At 34.2% G+C, this 16286-nt stretch overlaps 1 protein-coding gene and 1 long non-coding RNA gene across 3 annotated transcripts; one reads left to right on the top strand and one right to left on the bottom strand.

Annotated features, from left to right (window-relative positions):
- Positions 1 to 1390: 1390 nt before the first annotated feature.
- Positions 1391 to 2007, bottom strand: LOC140021487 (uncharacterized). Its single transcript, XR_011825316.1, has 2 exons — positions 1826 to 2007; positions 1391 to 1465 (listed from the first exon to the last, which is right to left on the bottom strand). It is a non-coding gene; the product is annotated as an uncharacterized lncRNA (long non-coding RNA).
- Positions 2008 to 4719: 2712 nt separating this feature from the next.
- LOC113694561 (ankyrin repeat-containing protein BDA1-like) lies at positions 4720 to 7186 on the top strand. 2 transcript variants are annotated; one of them, XM_072056137.1, is made up of 3 exons: positions 4720 to 5399; positions 5649 to 5994; positions 6873 to 7186. In XM_072056137.1, exons 1-3 carry the CDS (start codon positions 4824 to 4826, stop codon positions 6875 to 6877), a joined length of 927 nt encoding a protein of 308 aa, XP_071912238.1. In that variant the 5' UTR covers positions 4720 to 4823; the 3' UTR covers positions 6878 to 7186. The 2 variants fall into 2 exon arrangements, with proteins under 2 accessions (XP_071912238.1, XP_027069202.1); XM_027213401.2 differs by having other exon boundaries at positions 4722 to 5399; positions 5649 to 7186.
- The last annotated feature ends 9100 nt before the right edge of the window (positions 7187 to 16286 follow it).

Below are 16286 nucleotides of genomic sequence, written 5' to 3'. Positions count from 1 at the left end.
AGTGCAATTGAAGAATTTTGATATCAATCCTCATTTATTCTTAAAGTAAAAAAATATCAAAATTTCATGTAAATAGACAAAATACCATGATTGAACAAATAAAGCAAAAAATATTAAAACATCTTATGTCCTATAAACTAATCTAGGACAAAGAAGTCAAATTTCTATTTATTGTATTCGAATCCGACATCGAAATATTGGTTACATCAAAAATTGAAAACTTGATAGACAGTCTATTCTGACTTGTCTACTGGATCTTAAAATAGTAAATTTTTTCCCGACCTTTCTAGGTGAAAATGTATATTAGGTGGAGGAACTTTCCATTCTAGATATTCTCATATAATAAATGAGGGATTAAAGTACTTTCTTATCCATATATCAATGACCTATTGACATGTGTACTCCAACGAGAGAGAGAGTTAGATTGAGTGGTAAGGTGAGAGTTCTGAAATTTAAAACCTTTCACTTAACCAAAAAAAAAAAAAAAGAAGACGAGAGAAAGTTAGATTGAGTGGTAAGGTGAGAGTTCTGAAATTTAAAACCTCTCACTTAACCAAAAAGAAGAAGAAGAAGAAGAAGAAATGTTTGCTCCAACAAAAAACTCTGAAGACTCCAATATTTTTTTTATTGGCTGAAAAGACTTTGTTGGCACTTCACTTTCCCACCAAATCCAATGTTTTGAAACTCGGACCGTTAATTGAACCGGTAAGGTGAGGGGGTCGAGGTTCGATCGATCGGACCGGTTCAATCATGGTTCAATGATTTATATATATATATAAATATATATGTATTACACACATTCATGTGCACAAAATAAGAAATCTTATAGACTAATTCAAGACATCACTTGATAAAAAGTTAAATATTTCAAACCACTTGACTTTCATAGATTAATTTTTTAAATTCTAAAATCAAGCAAATAATTCATCTCAGTTATACCTATCAAAAAAATAATTTTTTTTTAGCAGAATAGAAAGAACTTCATTAATGATTTGCAATGTAGCACATACACGAGGAAATCCTCAAACTACATCAGCAAAATAACACTAAGCATTGCAAACCAACAAAATTGCTTAAAATCTAAGCCCCACTCTACAAGTAGAATCCAATTTTCATGAGTTCTAGAAATTTTTCCCCAACTGAGAACACCGCATTTCCTCAAATCCAGTGTACTAAGTCTTTGTTACATACAAAACACAATATAAAAACATATCTAGGAATGTGATTTTCATACCATACTAAACTACTCCAATGTACAGCGGTACCTCGGGCCGGAATGTTTTCATAGCATCCTTTACGGAAAACATCCCTGAAGAATTTTCAAGCCACGCAATTTGATCATCATGCTCTGGAATAGGCACAAAAATTGCAAGTGTAGCCTGTTGCAATATTTTGGAAAATCCACTAAATAGTGTCCCTAACATCGTTTGTCGGCCTAGTATAAAGATTATGTTCTTGAGTATTCCTAATGGATAAGAGCAGCCAAAATAAATTATATATTTTAGTGCAAAGTACTTCAAGAATTTTCCAGTACATAATCAACAAAAGTGAAGTACATATACAATACCAAAAATAGGAATTGAATCCTGAGTTTTGTGACATAATAGTTGATCAAGTAAATTAGCTTTCTGCACTGGTTTTCTCTCATGGCATTCAAGTTCTTACCCAGAAAAGAAAAAGAAAAAAAACTGAAATAGACAAATTGCTCTTCAAAGAAAAATTGAACAATAAAAATAAAACTACCAAAAATTGCAGACCTCAAGAATCATACAATCTGTCAAACGCCAAGTAATAAACAAATAAATGAAAAAAAAATGAAACTAACCTGGACGATGTCTTGAGAGTTAAGATTTGTGAGATTAATCCAATCTTTTGCAAGAAAAAATAGAGAATTGAAGTTGAGAAACCCCATATTTAAGAAGCCCGATGCCATTGAGAATTTGGATTCTTAATTTGAAACAAGAAGAAAGAGAACTGGAGAAGAGATTAAGAATGAGAGAGTGTGTGCGGCAGCCGTCATTAGAAATCATATATATATATATATAATAAAGTCGTATTCTCATACTTATCCCTTCATATTTTCTCTTTTCTATGTGGCTTAACGAGATGGCAAGTAGTTTCTTACATGACTTGCTCCTTTTTTGTTTGGATATATATCAATTCTTATTTCCTATAAAAAATTTTAATATTATATGATTCTTATTTCCTACCCAAAAAAGGAACTGAAAAGTAATGCGATATAAATAAAAGAGACATAAATCTCCTCTATTAGATATATAGGAATAAATGATAATATATTTTTTTATAGTGTCCTATTCTATTTTTTTTTAACAGCTTCATCATAGATCCTTTTTATTTTAAGATAATCTACCCATATATAGAACAACATACAAACAATCTAGATATGAAAATTAAAGAAAGTTAGCCAGAGAAAATTTTTACAAGACTCACAGTCCCCATGCATAATTGATGTACAAAGAGAAATGGCACTTCATCTGATTGAAAAATTCTGAAAAAGCCCATAAAGAAAATGGAGTGTCATCAACCAAAGAAATAAAATCCCATTATCATAGCTAAAGAAAGATGAGATAAAACATTAGATATTTGTTGAAGTTTTGCACCTCGAAGACCCCTACCCGACCCTCCGTCCATAGTGTCCTCCAATCCAAGAGAAAGGCCTCTGTCCGTAGTGTCCTCCGCCCGCCTTTTTTTTAATATATTTCTGCTAATAATTCCTTAATCACAATACATCTCTGTCCAGATGGTGGGGAGTATTTTGTGTGTGAACCCACATTATAGGAGTCCATGCACTTAAAGGACTCGATATAGTGGAGGTGGTCTTTTAAGATCGGTAAAATCTATCTTGATAACGCATTTGTAAATTTATTATGTATAGGTTTATATACGTGCATAGTATGGGTCACATAAGGTCTTATTTCCGACCCAAAGTTATTTGGATGATTATGGTTTTATTTCTTATAAGAATTCTTAATATTATAGGATTTTTATTTTCTACCCAAAGTTACGTACTTTAAGCAACTTAAATTAAGATAAACATACTTTTAATGTTCTTATCAATATCTCTTTGTATTCTTATCAATTCTTATTTCCTATGTCTACATTACATATAGTCTCTAATATATTGATTTCAAGCACCAAATTCATGGTTAGGTATTTCCAGTACAAGTGGTTGGTATATTAAAGTATCGATTTTGGGTTTCCACTCCTCTTGATTATCAGGTACATCTTCTTTCAATATATATATATATATATATACACACACATATACATCTTAAAAAGGTATGTTGATCTTCAATTGTAAGAGCTTAGTAACATATCTTGAATTTTGTTTTTTTTTTTGTTTTATTTTCTATTTGTTTTGTATGAAGACATAGGATTTAAACAAGTACTTTCATCGTTATTTAAGTAGGATTTTTTCTAACATGTTTGTTAATTGATTTTTGTGATCATATACTACGATGTTTGTTAATTTGCCTCCAGGAAAAACAACCAAAAACAAAAGGCACTGGAAAGTAATGCGATATAAATACAAGAGACATAAATATCTCTATTAGATATATCTGCAAATTCATTAGTTAATTAAAAGACTCTGGCCGTTTACTTAATTATAATCTTTACGTATTGTTATACACAAACTTGAATGCGATAAATCATTTATTTTTTTTATACTTAGTTATTCTACTTTGCTATCATGCAGTGATAATAGAAAATCAATAAATGCTGATTTGCACGGACAAATCGAGGAGAATGTTCAAATAGAAAAAAAACAAAAACAAGTTTCTGAATAGTAGAATATTATTTGATACTATTTACTGCACTTTTTATTTATTTTCAAGTTTTTGAATGTTATGGTATTGTTGAATGTTATTTTTTCTATTTTTGAATTATTATTCATTGAATTAGATGTTCAAATTTATATTATAAGAATACTTTACATTACAATGCGCACATAGTAATATACTTAAGACAAGTTAATACATTAAATATGTATTTTATATCGACATTTTTATAAATTGACTAAAATTTATTATTTTTCGACGATTCCCGTTCAACGAACGGGTACAAAACTAATTAGGGTTAGAAAGAAAAGTTGGGAAGATACGTTGTCACCTTTCAAGACTTTTAAATTCGGTTTAAAAAATTAGGAAAAAATAAAAAACCGTGGTTCAATGGGTCAATCCGGGTTGAATGGTTCTAACGGTTTTACGGTTTTGACTGGTTCTTATAACAAGTCAACTTTAGTAGTGAGCCGGACCGGAGACATGGCCGGTTCGCGGTCCGACCGGTCGAACCCGCCGGTCCGGTCCGGATTTCATAACATTGACCAAATCAAAGCAATCAAAAGCTTCTCAATACTCAGTTCAAAAGGAGACTGATGAGTAAGAAGGAGAGAACTTCAAAATCAAACCACCAAAGTCACAATCACCTATTTTAATATCAATGAAATTGGGTCTTGAGGACAAAGATCATGCCTTTTGTTCGATGGTCAAAGTTTTTGAAAGAACAGCTGGAGTAATTGATGGGCATGTAACCGTTATCCACAGTCGTGCAAGAAATGTTGGGCTTATGAGAGAAATATATGGCTCTCCCCTGGATAGAATAAAGACTGATGTCAATTGGCTGAAAAAAAAAAAACTAATGTCAACTGCTAACAGCTAAGCATAACATTTTTCGAAATGCCAATGAACCTTCCGAGCAAGTTCTTAGCTATAGGGCCATCCAGTTATAAAAATGTAATAGAGTTACTATTTTCTTGCTATATATGAGGTAAAATTTTGCTGAACTAGGTTGCATAGCAAGTTATGGAGCAGAGACTGAGCGAGGCTGCTCAATCGGGAGAGATCAGTGAGTTGTACGAATTACTCCGGCTTGATCCAACCATTCTGGATAAATATGATGAGCCATCATTTGTGGACACGCCTGCACACATCGCAGCTGCTGCTGGCTCAAGCCACTTCGCCATTGAAGTCCTAAGCTTAAAGCCCTCGTTTGGCTCGAAGCTCAACCCAGATGGATACAGTCCGCTGGACTTGGCATTGCAAAGCGAGCAACATCAAACAGTTAAGCGGCTCGTCAAGTATGATCCGGAGCTCATTCGCGTCAAAGGAAGAGAGAGGCTTACGCCTTTGCACCATGTGGCTCAAGTGGGTGATGCTGATCTTTTGGCTTATTTTCTACTGTTATGCCCAAAATCCATTCAAGATTTGACAATTCGAGGAGAAACGGCTGTTCATATTGCTGTGAGATATATAAAGGTCAGAGCTTTACGGGTACTCTTAGGTTGGCTTGAGATAGCAGAGAATGAACAGATCTTGAACTGGAAAGATGAGAATGGAGATACAGCGTTGCATATTGCAGCTTCCACAAACAACTTTGAGGCAAGAGATGTTTTTCCTTTCGTAGCTTGATTTTTCTTTTGTGAAAATTTAATTCACTAAAGTATGTTAAAATTGATATAATCAAATAGTGTCTTTATGCACTTTTTCTGATTTGCATAATTTTTTTCTCTAATTGTGTCTTTTGCATTTGCATTAGGGTCATAAGCACGATGTGTGAAAACTGCCTGTATACAATTTGGATAGACTTTTAAATGGCTAATATTATTGAAATCTTGGTCACTTCTTCAGGTTGTCAGGTTGCTCATCAGCGAAGTCAAAAGACTCAAAACAATTAATGCAAAGAACTTAGAAGGTTTAACATGCCTCGATACTTTTCTCGGCCTCGCAATCAGAGGTGATGAGAGAATTGCCAAAGCATTGCGCGATGCAGGTGCTAAAAGATCTTCATCTCTACGTCCATCCGACAACTTAGCCGATATTTTGAGTCTAAATCCCGGGCGAATGTTGGACTTTTATGCTGCTTTAAATGATGTGTCAAGTGAGACGCGAAATGCCCTCCTTGTGGTAGCTGTACTATTTGTGACAGCTACCTATTCAGCTGTACTAAAACCTCCCGGTGGAATTTCATCAGCAGGTGATACCATTTTGTCTTTCCAAAACTCTTGCAACATTTCTTCTAGTTCAAGTTTTTCCGGCAACAATACAACTATATACACCAGTAACGGCGCCACAGGAAAAGCACAAATGGATGGGGAACTGTTCCCGAGTTTTATTACCTTGAACACAGCACTTTTTGTAATCAGCCTTCGAGTTATCTTCCTCCTGCTTCCCAGACCCCTTTCCCTTTATATGGGGATTTTCGGGGTCTGTCTATTGGCAAACTATCTACTTTCAGTAGCCATCATATCACCAGAGAGATCATTTTCTCAAGTTTTTGCTAACGTATTTATGATCCTTATACTTCACATGATTTCGATGTTATTTAAAAATCAAGATTTGAATCCATTGCATAGACCTGACCTCTACATGTGAGCCAAACTGAGCAACTTGTAGCCCCTCATGTTTTGCAGATCACGGGCATCATAAGTCAAAAAAATTTCCTGTTCAGATAGTTTCGTGTAAATATGAAGACATTTAGTGTAAATTTGTAGAATTTTCGTGTAATCCCGAATTTTACACAAATTTAATTATATGAGTAGACAAGTTCAAATTTGCACCTGAATTCTACGATTTTATACTAGAACTCCTAAAAATTACAAGAACCAGTTTGAATTGGACAACTTCTGAGTTGTGAGTCCCATGAACTTTTGCTAGAGATCATCTACAACTTCGAACATTCTGCATCCTGAACTTCTACTGGCAAGATGCCTAATAATTATGTTGTTCATTATCTTTATCCCATTTCACGATAGCGGTCAAGATCATAATATTGTCACTATTAGTTTTGAAATCAAAGTTGCAGCATCTTCCAGTCACCCTTGTGCAGCAGTCTTTCACCTACAAAATGCACAGGCTGACCAAGTGAGTGGCTATGAAGGCGTGTCAAGATTCTCTACAAGAAAGGGCCGACTCTACTCTTATCAAGATCAATCCTTGAGCAATAATGCATGTTTAATCCTCAAACGTCGCACGGCCATATTTCTGGACTTCCTTTTGTGTATAGTTGTGAGTTTCATTATGGAAATTAAGTTAATCCAGCTTTATGATCAATTATTGTGGTCTTTCTTATATAGGGCATCATCGGATGAACATTTACAAGAAGCATGTTTGAGTGATTACTTAATTTATCAGCTCGTATATACTTATGTTCCTGTTTATCTTGGCAATTTGCATAGTATAAGAAAATTCCCATTTATTGACATTCAGAAATGTCACTAATGTGTACTGAAAAAAAAAATGTCTCTTGATGTGTACTTTAATCGCGTTCTTGTGTTTACTGCCTCCTTCCTGGTGGGATCTCATCTGGAGGCGATAGATACCATTTTACTTTCCAACAATTCTTGCAACATTTTTTCTTGTTCAAGTTCTGCCAGCACCAACACAACTATATACACCAAGTAACACCACAGGAAAGGTACAAATGAATGAGACTAATTTCCTCTTTTTTGTTCCCTCGAACACAATCATTTTTGCAGCCTCCGGTCAAATTGTCTTCAATCTGCTTCCCACAACCTTTTGCTGTCTTAGGTATAATGGATAATTTGTCTTTTGATGATTTTGTTGGCTGTTTTTTTCCCCATGCAAAACAAGCTTTTCATCGGTGTGGGTACCTTCTACTTAAGAAAACTTCCCATATCAATCAAGTTACTAGAGATCACCTACAATTTTTAGCATTCTACATCCTGAAGTTTTACTAGCAATTAATATCATGTTGCTGATTATCCCACTTCAAGATAGAGTTCAAGATCTTAATTATATTGTCATAGTTTGAAATCAAAGTTGCAGCCTCTTCCAATCACATTTATGCAGCAGATTTTCCGCCTAGAAAATGACAGGCCGACCAAGTGAGTGGCCGGCTTCAGTGGAGTACATGCCAAGAGTCTCAACTTCAAAGGACGACCAGTACTGATCATCGGTGCATGTTTAGTTCCGTAATCAAATCATTGTGGTCTTTGTTAGGGCATCATTAGATGAACATTTATGAAAGCATGTTTTGAGTAAGTACTAAATTTCCTAGTTCATATGTATTTGATCTTTTATAGATAATGCGTTAATTGTAAAATGCATGGTATTGTAGCCATTTTTTTGCACCAAGGGAGTCTCTCTTATTATGTAAATTTGAGAGGTGCTAAGCGAAATTGTCAAAAATCTCATTTTTTTAAATTTTCCCTTGTGGTTTTTGGTAAAGCTTAAAATGCATACAATTCTTCTGTGTTCGAAGTTCGAACACTACTTTAATAAATTCATAACAAAAAAGAATGCCTTCGAAAAACAAAAAAGAATGCGTCTCTCAATCTGCTTATACTTCGTTACTTAAAGGTATGCTTACCTACTCCTTTTCAGGTACCCTGATTCCTTGATTCCACAGTATTTCTTAGTTCTGCGAACTAATTAAGCTACTACACCAATGACGCACCCAAATAGTTTTAAAACTTTTTAGACGTTTGAAATAATTTTTTGTTCTTCTAACAAATTGTGGAAAAAATTTTAAGCACTTCAAGATCTAATTTAGTTAGCAAAGAACATGAGTCAAGTGATTGTATAGTCCTTAGTTTGACTCTTAAGCTCTGTTCTTTCTCCCTTCCCTTTTATAAAGCTTGGAGTCTATTTTAAAAACCATGAAAAAAAAACTAGTCTTGGGCGATCGTGGAACTAGTCTACCTCCTCTAGTGGTTAAATATCAAACTTGAATAACAATGACATATAACAAGTTAGAAGTATAAAAAATAAGTGTAATTTTTGGAAATTAGATATATGCTTCTTTGTGGTTTTTTTTTTTTTTTTTTTTGGTTTAATCTGAGGCAGAATGTCACTCTGACAAGGATTTGTAACGTAATTAAAGGCATTGACCAAGACATTTAAACTTGACTCCACTAAAATCTTATCATGTTTAGTTGGCATGTCTTATCAGTATTTGTGTTGACGGGATCCTAGCGGTATATTATCATCTTATCTAATCTAAATTATCTAAATGATGTGGAAGAGAGAGCTGTTTGAGGAATAGTACTTTTTCATCTTATTCATTGTGTAATACCGGAAGTCTAATGTCCACGCTAGTAGTGTTCTGAAATTCAGACCAGGTTGGTCAGTTATATCAATTAATCTTGTCTAAGACTCTAAGTGGATAATAAAAATAAATATATAAATAAGTAGTCATTGCCTTGGTCAAATGTAATAAAAAAATGGGGTTTGGCTTAAAAATATGCAGGAAATCAGATTTCATAATTTTCTTTTGTTTTATGTAATTTTTTGTATTCTACTACATACATACAATATTATATATATATATATATATATAATATGGTAACTAAACAGTTTTTACCTGATATAACATGTTATACTTTTAGCGACCATTTAATTAATTACTTGTTGGACTTATCCACCTAAATGGGATAATGCCTAAAAATAAGGAGGTAAGTTTCTCATCTAAAATAGTAAGTTAACCGTAATAATTAGTAACTTTTGTGTCTCAAAAGATAAATTGAAATAAATATGAAACTTACTTTTTAAAGAGATAAATTTATATCCCAAACATACTTTTGAGAGAGTAAGTTGAGTTCAAGTAATAGTAAGTTTTTATACATAAATAGTAATTCTTACTTATAACATAGTAAATTTGATTAATGACCAAAACTTACTAATTTATGGCACAAATGTATTATTTTGCTTAAAAAACTTATACCAAACCAATACTAGGAAGTTTATTTAAAATAACAAAAAAATATTTTATTAATGATTAAAACTTAGTACCTTAGTTAGTAAGTACTCGTAATATACTTGTATAATATATGATTATATGTATAAATTTAAAATTTTTTTGTATTTATATATTTTAAAATACTATGAAAATATTTTGACTTTTCACATACCCTTATAAAATAATAAAATTTTATCGTATTCTAATTTTGAATAATTTTTCAAAAGTTTAAAAGTTTGGATAATAATAACAACATATCTTCCTAGTTATATATGGAATATCACTTATCTATGTAATTTCTATAATTTAAAACCTATTAATATAATAAGATGATAAATTTTTAATATATTTATTGTCTAGGACACAAGAAATAATAAGAATTAAACTTGTATTAATATAGACCTAACAAAATGAGAGAAATAGTGTAACAATTAATACAACAATAAAAATAACAACATTAGTATAATCTGGAATTTTTTTTCTCTGAAGATTGTTCACGAATATAAGATCCAACCACTAAACAAAAATCACATGCATATATAATCTATTGTATAATTTAAATTAAATTTAGTTCACGTACAAAATGATCCTAAAATAATTAGCACACTACAATACCATATTTTTTTAACAACAAAATTTTTTTTGCCAAAAGTCTCCAATATGCATGACATATGTATGAGAGATATTTTACCATATTTTTATCTCTTTTTTTCCCATATTTGTATCTCATATCTAATCATTGATGTTAATTTGAGGAAGAATATTTTTTATTATAAAATCATTTTGAATTTAATTAACAAGTTGAGATTTTTTTAAAAATAAAAGTGAAATATTTTGGGAACTTATTTTTTATTTTCCCAAAATTAAAAGATTGCTATTTTTTGACCAATTGTTGCTATTAACATTTCATTTTCTAGACTAATTTTTATCAATGTAAAATTAGTTTAGTTAACAATAACTGACGTTCTATTAGTCCCAAGATTGGCATGCTATTGTTGTTATTTTACATGTAAATATATAACCTAAGTAATAAAATAAATAATAGCTACTTAAAAAAAGGAAATAGGTGCTCAATTGATTGCATTCAAACTACGAATTCTGTTAATGCATAATTTCTAAACTATATTTTTATTTATAAGAAACCAATATGCATCATATATTGACCAGGACTAAATTATTGATTACTTAACAAATCATATCTAAACACATGATGTGATATATATTGCATTTGGTCACCTTTACACTCATACCATTTTCCTTTCTTTCTATTTATATTTTAAAGGTGCAAAATTCTCTTGATTATATTAGTGAAAATGCATAAAATCTTTTACAAAATTATTTCAATTTATTTACAAAATATTAGTACTTTTAGGAGAAGGAATGCATTGTAGGAATGGTTTACTAATTTTTTAGTAAACATAACTACTACATTAAAATGTTAAAAAAAACTTGATTTTATTATGCTTTAATTAGGAGTGCTTTTGAAGAGAAGAATTAGGGGATTAATTTCTTTGATTCAAGAATTTTTAGAAATTGTAATTATCAAAAGAAAAAAGAATTTTTAGAGATTGTAACTCTCTTATTATTTGATTTAATAAATTTGATATTTGTGCAAGTTTTCATGTCTTTTATTTTCGGCAACGAAATTTGTGCTTACAGTTAGATACAAATATGGTAAAATATCCCTCATATGTATGGCATAGATATTTGAGACTTTCAGTAAAAAAAATATTTGTTATTAACATAACATTGTATCATAGTGCGCTAATTATTTTAGGACCGTTTTATACGTGAACTGAATTTGATAAGGATTTATTTTACGTATTTTTAAGTGCATTTTATTAGTTAATTTGGTTTGATTATTTAGTTTTATAATTAAAATAACTAAGGTTTTGGTAAAAATATACATTTTTGGTAAAAGTGGCTAATATTGCATTTCTATTGATTTTAATAGTAAAAACTTCATTTTTATGTAGGAATGATGATTCAATCACCAAAGGATGTCAATTGAAGTGAAAAATAGAGATTTGGTGATGAATTCAAAGTGGTAAAAAGAAAAATGAAGTGAAAAACGTTTAAGTAAGGAAATGCAAGTCAAGACAGTTTTGACACTTTTCAGTATTTCGACTATATCTGGAGCTACACTGATCGGATTGAGGTGATCTTTATACCAATTTAAAGCTAAGAAAGAGATCTACAATTTGTATGAAGACATTAAAATCCAGTTTGATGTGTGCACGGACCTTGGCCCACCAATGACCCAGTTCAAGTACCATTGGGCCCAGTCACATGTGCACGGGCTAAGCAATTCAAGGAACGTTCAAGACCAACATGGAGTTCACTAAGATATTGAGGGCTTGGAGAGAGACAATCGAGTCGTTTACACCATGATCCAAGTCCACGAAGAGTCAAGCGGGCCACCAAGCGAATAAGGCCTTAGGCCCCATCAATTAGTTAGCAATTAGTTAATGATTAAGTAAGAGCATGGGTCGGCCCATCTTGTTCCAAAAACATGGGCCGACTTTTTCCTTTTCCTAGCCTTTAGGGTTTTAGTCACTTTAGCCTATAAATAGGCTTGCTTTGTAAGGTTTAAGGGAGACGTTTTATCAATAAAGTTTTGCATATTTTCGATTCTTCTTGAGAGAGAGATTCGACCCCTTTACTTGCTTTGGCAAGGGTTTTGAGCAGTCTTGCGTCCTGTCCTAGATTGTTCTACCGACCTATTCCCCTGGAGTATTCACCTTCATCGGAGTGTCGTCTACCGTCTTGAATCAAATCGTGTCGTCCGTTTGGTTCTAGATCCCGCAATTCCAAGCGTTGGACATCCTCGCTAGATCCTTGGGCAAACGTGCTACGTGTCTCGAAACGTGTTGATCGAGGAACGTATCAGTTGGCTTCAGAGCTTTGGTGGAGGTATCTTCCGTTATATCCGTAGTTGTGTCTTAGTTTTCATTAATTCCGCTGCCTTGTTTAAAAAAAAAAAAATTTCTGTTCGCTAGCTTTGGTATTTTGTTGTGCCGTTTCCTTTCGTTTGATGTCTAGAAATTCTGGTCATTGCTTTTATTAATTGAGTCCGTCCGTTTGTGTCTTCAAGTCTGTCCGTTGCTGCTTTGTTAGTCAAAAAAAAAACAAAAAAACAAAACAAACAAAATCTGTTTGCATCGCTTGTCAAAGAGAAAAAAAAAAAATTCTGTCCGCTAGTTCTCGTTGTTTGTCGCGTCAATTTCTGGACAGTTGTGTGTTATTGTCGATAGTCCCAATCTGCCCAGATTTTATACTCTAGTGACATCCATTCTGCCCAGCAATTAGCCTTGCCGAATCTGCAAAAAAAAAAAAAAAAAAAAAAAAAAGAAGAAGCAAGTTGCGGCTAGGGCTTTGCCTTGTGGCCAAATCTGTCCAAATCTTAGTAGCTTATTCAAGTTGTTTACTTATCTTGTCTAAACTGATTTGGGGTTAAAACTTGTTGGAGTTGAGAATCTTGAAGGAAACTACAACCATCTAGGGTTTCTTGAGTTCTTGGAATTAAATCTTGAAGTTCTTGGGAGTTCTTGGGAAATCTTGGAGTTTTTGGCTGATTAGTTGTGTTACGTAGAGCTGCCCAGAAATCTGGTTTGTGAACCTTTCTTCCGTCCAGGCTTAGTTGCATTTGTTAAGTCAAAAAAAAAAAAAAAATAAATAAACAAACAGAAACACAAAAGACAAGAGGGAAAGAAAAGAAACATTCGGCCAACACAAATCCAAGAAGGAAGCCGTGACCCTTTATTGCCAAATCTGTCTTGTTATTTCTTGTTTTCAAACCAGAAAATTACATCAAGCAAAGAAAAGAATTCAAAAGTTTTGACCAACCTCTTCTTGAAATTCTTGGTTACCTTGAGCCTTGATCACTTGAACAACCTTTGTTTGTGGTTCTTGACCATCTTGAACTTTAAACACTTGCACCTCTCTTCGAATAAAAAGTCTCTTGTATGATCTTGCATCCATACGTGGCTTTCTTGGTTGAGGAGTGAATTTCTTGGGAGATTCTTGAGTAACATCACTCGCATGTTCTTGGGAGTCCATTAGAGCCGAATTTCTGGAATCACAAGAGCTAATTTCTGGAGTCACAAAGAACCGAATCTGCCTTGAAGGAGAGAGAGCCGAACTTCTTGTTCTTGGAGTAGAGGGAGAGCCGAATTATTTGGGTAAGTTGCGGCTGTGAAGAGGGAGTCTTATAGGGAGTATAGCCGACTTTGGGAAGGCCTTCAAGAGGAGGAAATCTGGAAATTTCAGAGTTCCAAATCTGGTTGGTGTTGTGAGAGTAAAGTGTGCGGCTGCTAAGTGGGATTTGAACCGACCTTGGGGTGGGTTTGAGAGGGAAATTTCTGGAAGCTTGCGGGTAGGAGAGAGGAGGAACCGAATCTGTCTTGAGAAGAATTAGGAAGTTTCCAACTCCAACTTGTTTTCCAACTTCGTTTAGGAGACTAAGTAATATACTTGGATAACTCTTGGACACTCCTATGTTTTCTCCTCCATTTTAGGATATCATACTACATTCTCTCATCCTTTTTAAGGAAACCACTCCTACATCTTAGGAATTCTTAGAGTTTCCTTTCTTGGAAATATTTTTTTCAAATCTGTCCGCCACCCTTAAGCTCTCCAAAACCGTCTTTCCCTTCACCGAAAAAGCAAAGAATTCTTGCGTACTTTTGTGGGGATAAGTTGGTGACAATCACTGGACTCGAGCAACCTTTCTCAACTACCTAACCCAACAGGTAAAGGTATTTGGTAAGTCCATTAGAGTGAGTAATTGTGAGTGATACACGAGAGTAGAGTGTACATGCGTGAGCTTGTGTGTGGGAGGAAAATTCCTTTGCTCTACTAACCGTTTTGCAGGTCACATAGTCATGCCCACTAGAGTTGCATCTTACTCATACAATCAAGAATTCGTAGAGACCGAACCTTTCAAGAGGAGAGGTCCCAAGCGAAGTACCTCCAAGTACTCTAGTTCCATGCAATCCAGTTCACAATGTGGGTATCATTCACTCCGGAAGGAGATGCAACGCCACCGTGCTTTGTGTGTATACGAAAGGTATGAACAAGATTGTGATGAGTATGAGAAGGAGCAAAGCAGCTTGCGTAGAGCATCTAAATCAAGGTCAACTTCAAGCAAACAAGGTTCATCTAAGAAGCGTCTTGACAATAAAGACGAGGAGCTCGAGAATTTTCGAATTGAGTCAAAGCTTCGTGAAGCAAAGGATGAATTCCGAAGTCAAACTAAAGCATGGGTTGATTCTATGATGGAAAGACTTAGCCAAGTATGGGATTCCCACTTTGAGCAACTTAATCATGTGTCGACCGGTGGTAACAAAGGAAATATTCATCCTAGTCCCTCGTCGATTGAAGAGCCCTCTATGAATGAGATGCAACTAAGCCATGAACATAATCCGAACTCAAGTGCAATGAATGGACAATGGTCCGAGACAAATGGAGTGGGAAAAGGCAAGAATAGTTTGGCCTTATTGATGAGTAAAGAGGAGGAGTTGGCCATGTTCGTAAAAGTTGAAAGTCTGGACGTGTTGTTTGCTAACAAGCTAACATGTGTTTTGTTTAGTACCTCTTCTTTTGTGCAGATTAAACAAAGTCAAGTAGAGTTGGTCATGGCATGTTCCATTCCCATGTCACTTGGACACTTTGCGAGTTTCCATGGAGTTTGTCTTCTAGGAGCTAAATCTCTTTGGTCTCAATTCATGGAACCATGTCAACTCAAACCCGTCCACACCATTGGAGGATTGATTCGAGCTCGTCTTAAAAGGGAAATTTCAGATTCTACTGCTTGTTCTCTACCTATGGTTTATTCCTCACCTTTGCCTTATTTTGAGCATGATACTAGCACTAACTCTTGTCGCTCTCATGTAGGTGTTAAAGAGAAGTGTAAAGGACTAGCACTGGCATCTCAAGTTGAATCAATTGGTAGAAGGAATATTGAAGTGTCAAAGGGAGTTTTCTCATTTCCATCTTGCTCTACACCTTCTTACCATCTAGTTAATAATGTACCATTAGTTCTTTACCCGATTTCCGAATTGCTTCAAGTTGAAGATTATTTTGTTTTTGTAGGTTGTAATGCTGTCCAAAATTTTCCAACTATGGTTAAGGACTTGCAACCCGATTTCGTGCTTATTCCTGCTGAAAGTGGAGCATGTTCGTGCTTCTTCACATGTCCAAAAGCTGGTCACCACGAGCTTACTTCACCAACTCCAACTTGCACAAATTCATATGATTCGTATGGAGTGCGTCTCACTTCATTGCTGCCACTTTTGTCGGGTGATACCCACAAATGTGTCAATAAAGATCCGAACGTTGGTCTTACATCACTGGTTCGTACTTCTAGGGAAGTGCAACCCGATTGGTTCAATGTTTCACCTCCAAATAGGCAAGTTGTGCCAAATCAGCAACAACCAGGGACGAGTCATACCACCTTGACAAACCCGATTTGGAATTTCTCTTGCTCCCATGAGCATCATTCTGAAGATCCTTATCTTGTGCATGAGAATGGTGACACTATAACAATGCATGGCCGAAGGATGATTAGA

Source organism: Coffea arabica, chromosome 1e (genome assembly GCF_036785885.1).
Source record: "Coffea arabica cultivar ET-39 chromosome 1e, Coffea Arabica ET-39 HiFi, whole genome shotgun sequence".
Taxonomy (NCBI): domain Eukaryota; kingdom Viridiplantae; phylum Streptophyta; class Magnoliopsida; order Gentianales; family Rubiaceae; genus Coffea; species Coffea arabica.
Note: the sequence above shows the minus strand (reverse complement) of the source record. Positions and strands in the feature narration are given on the sequence as shown.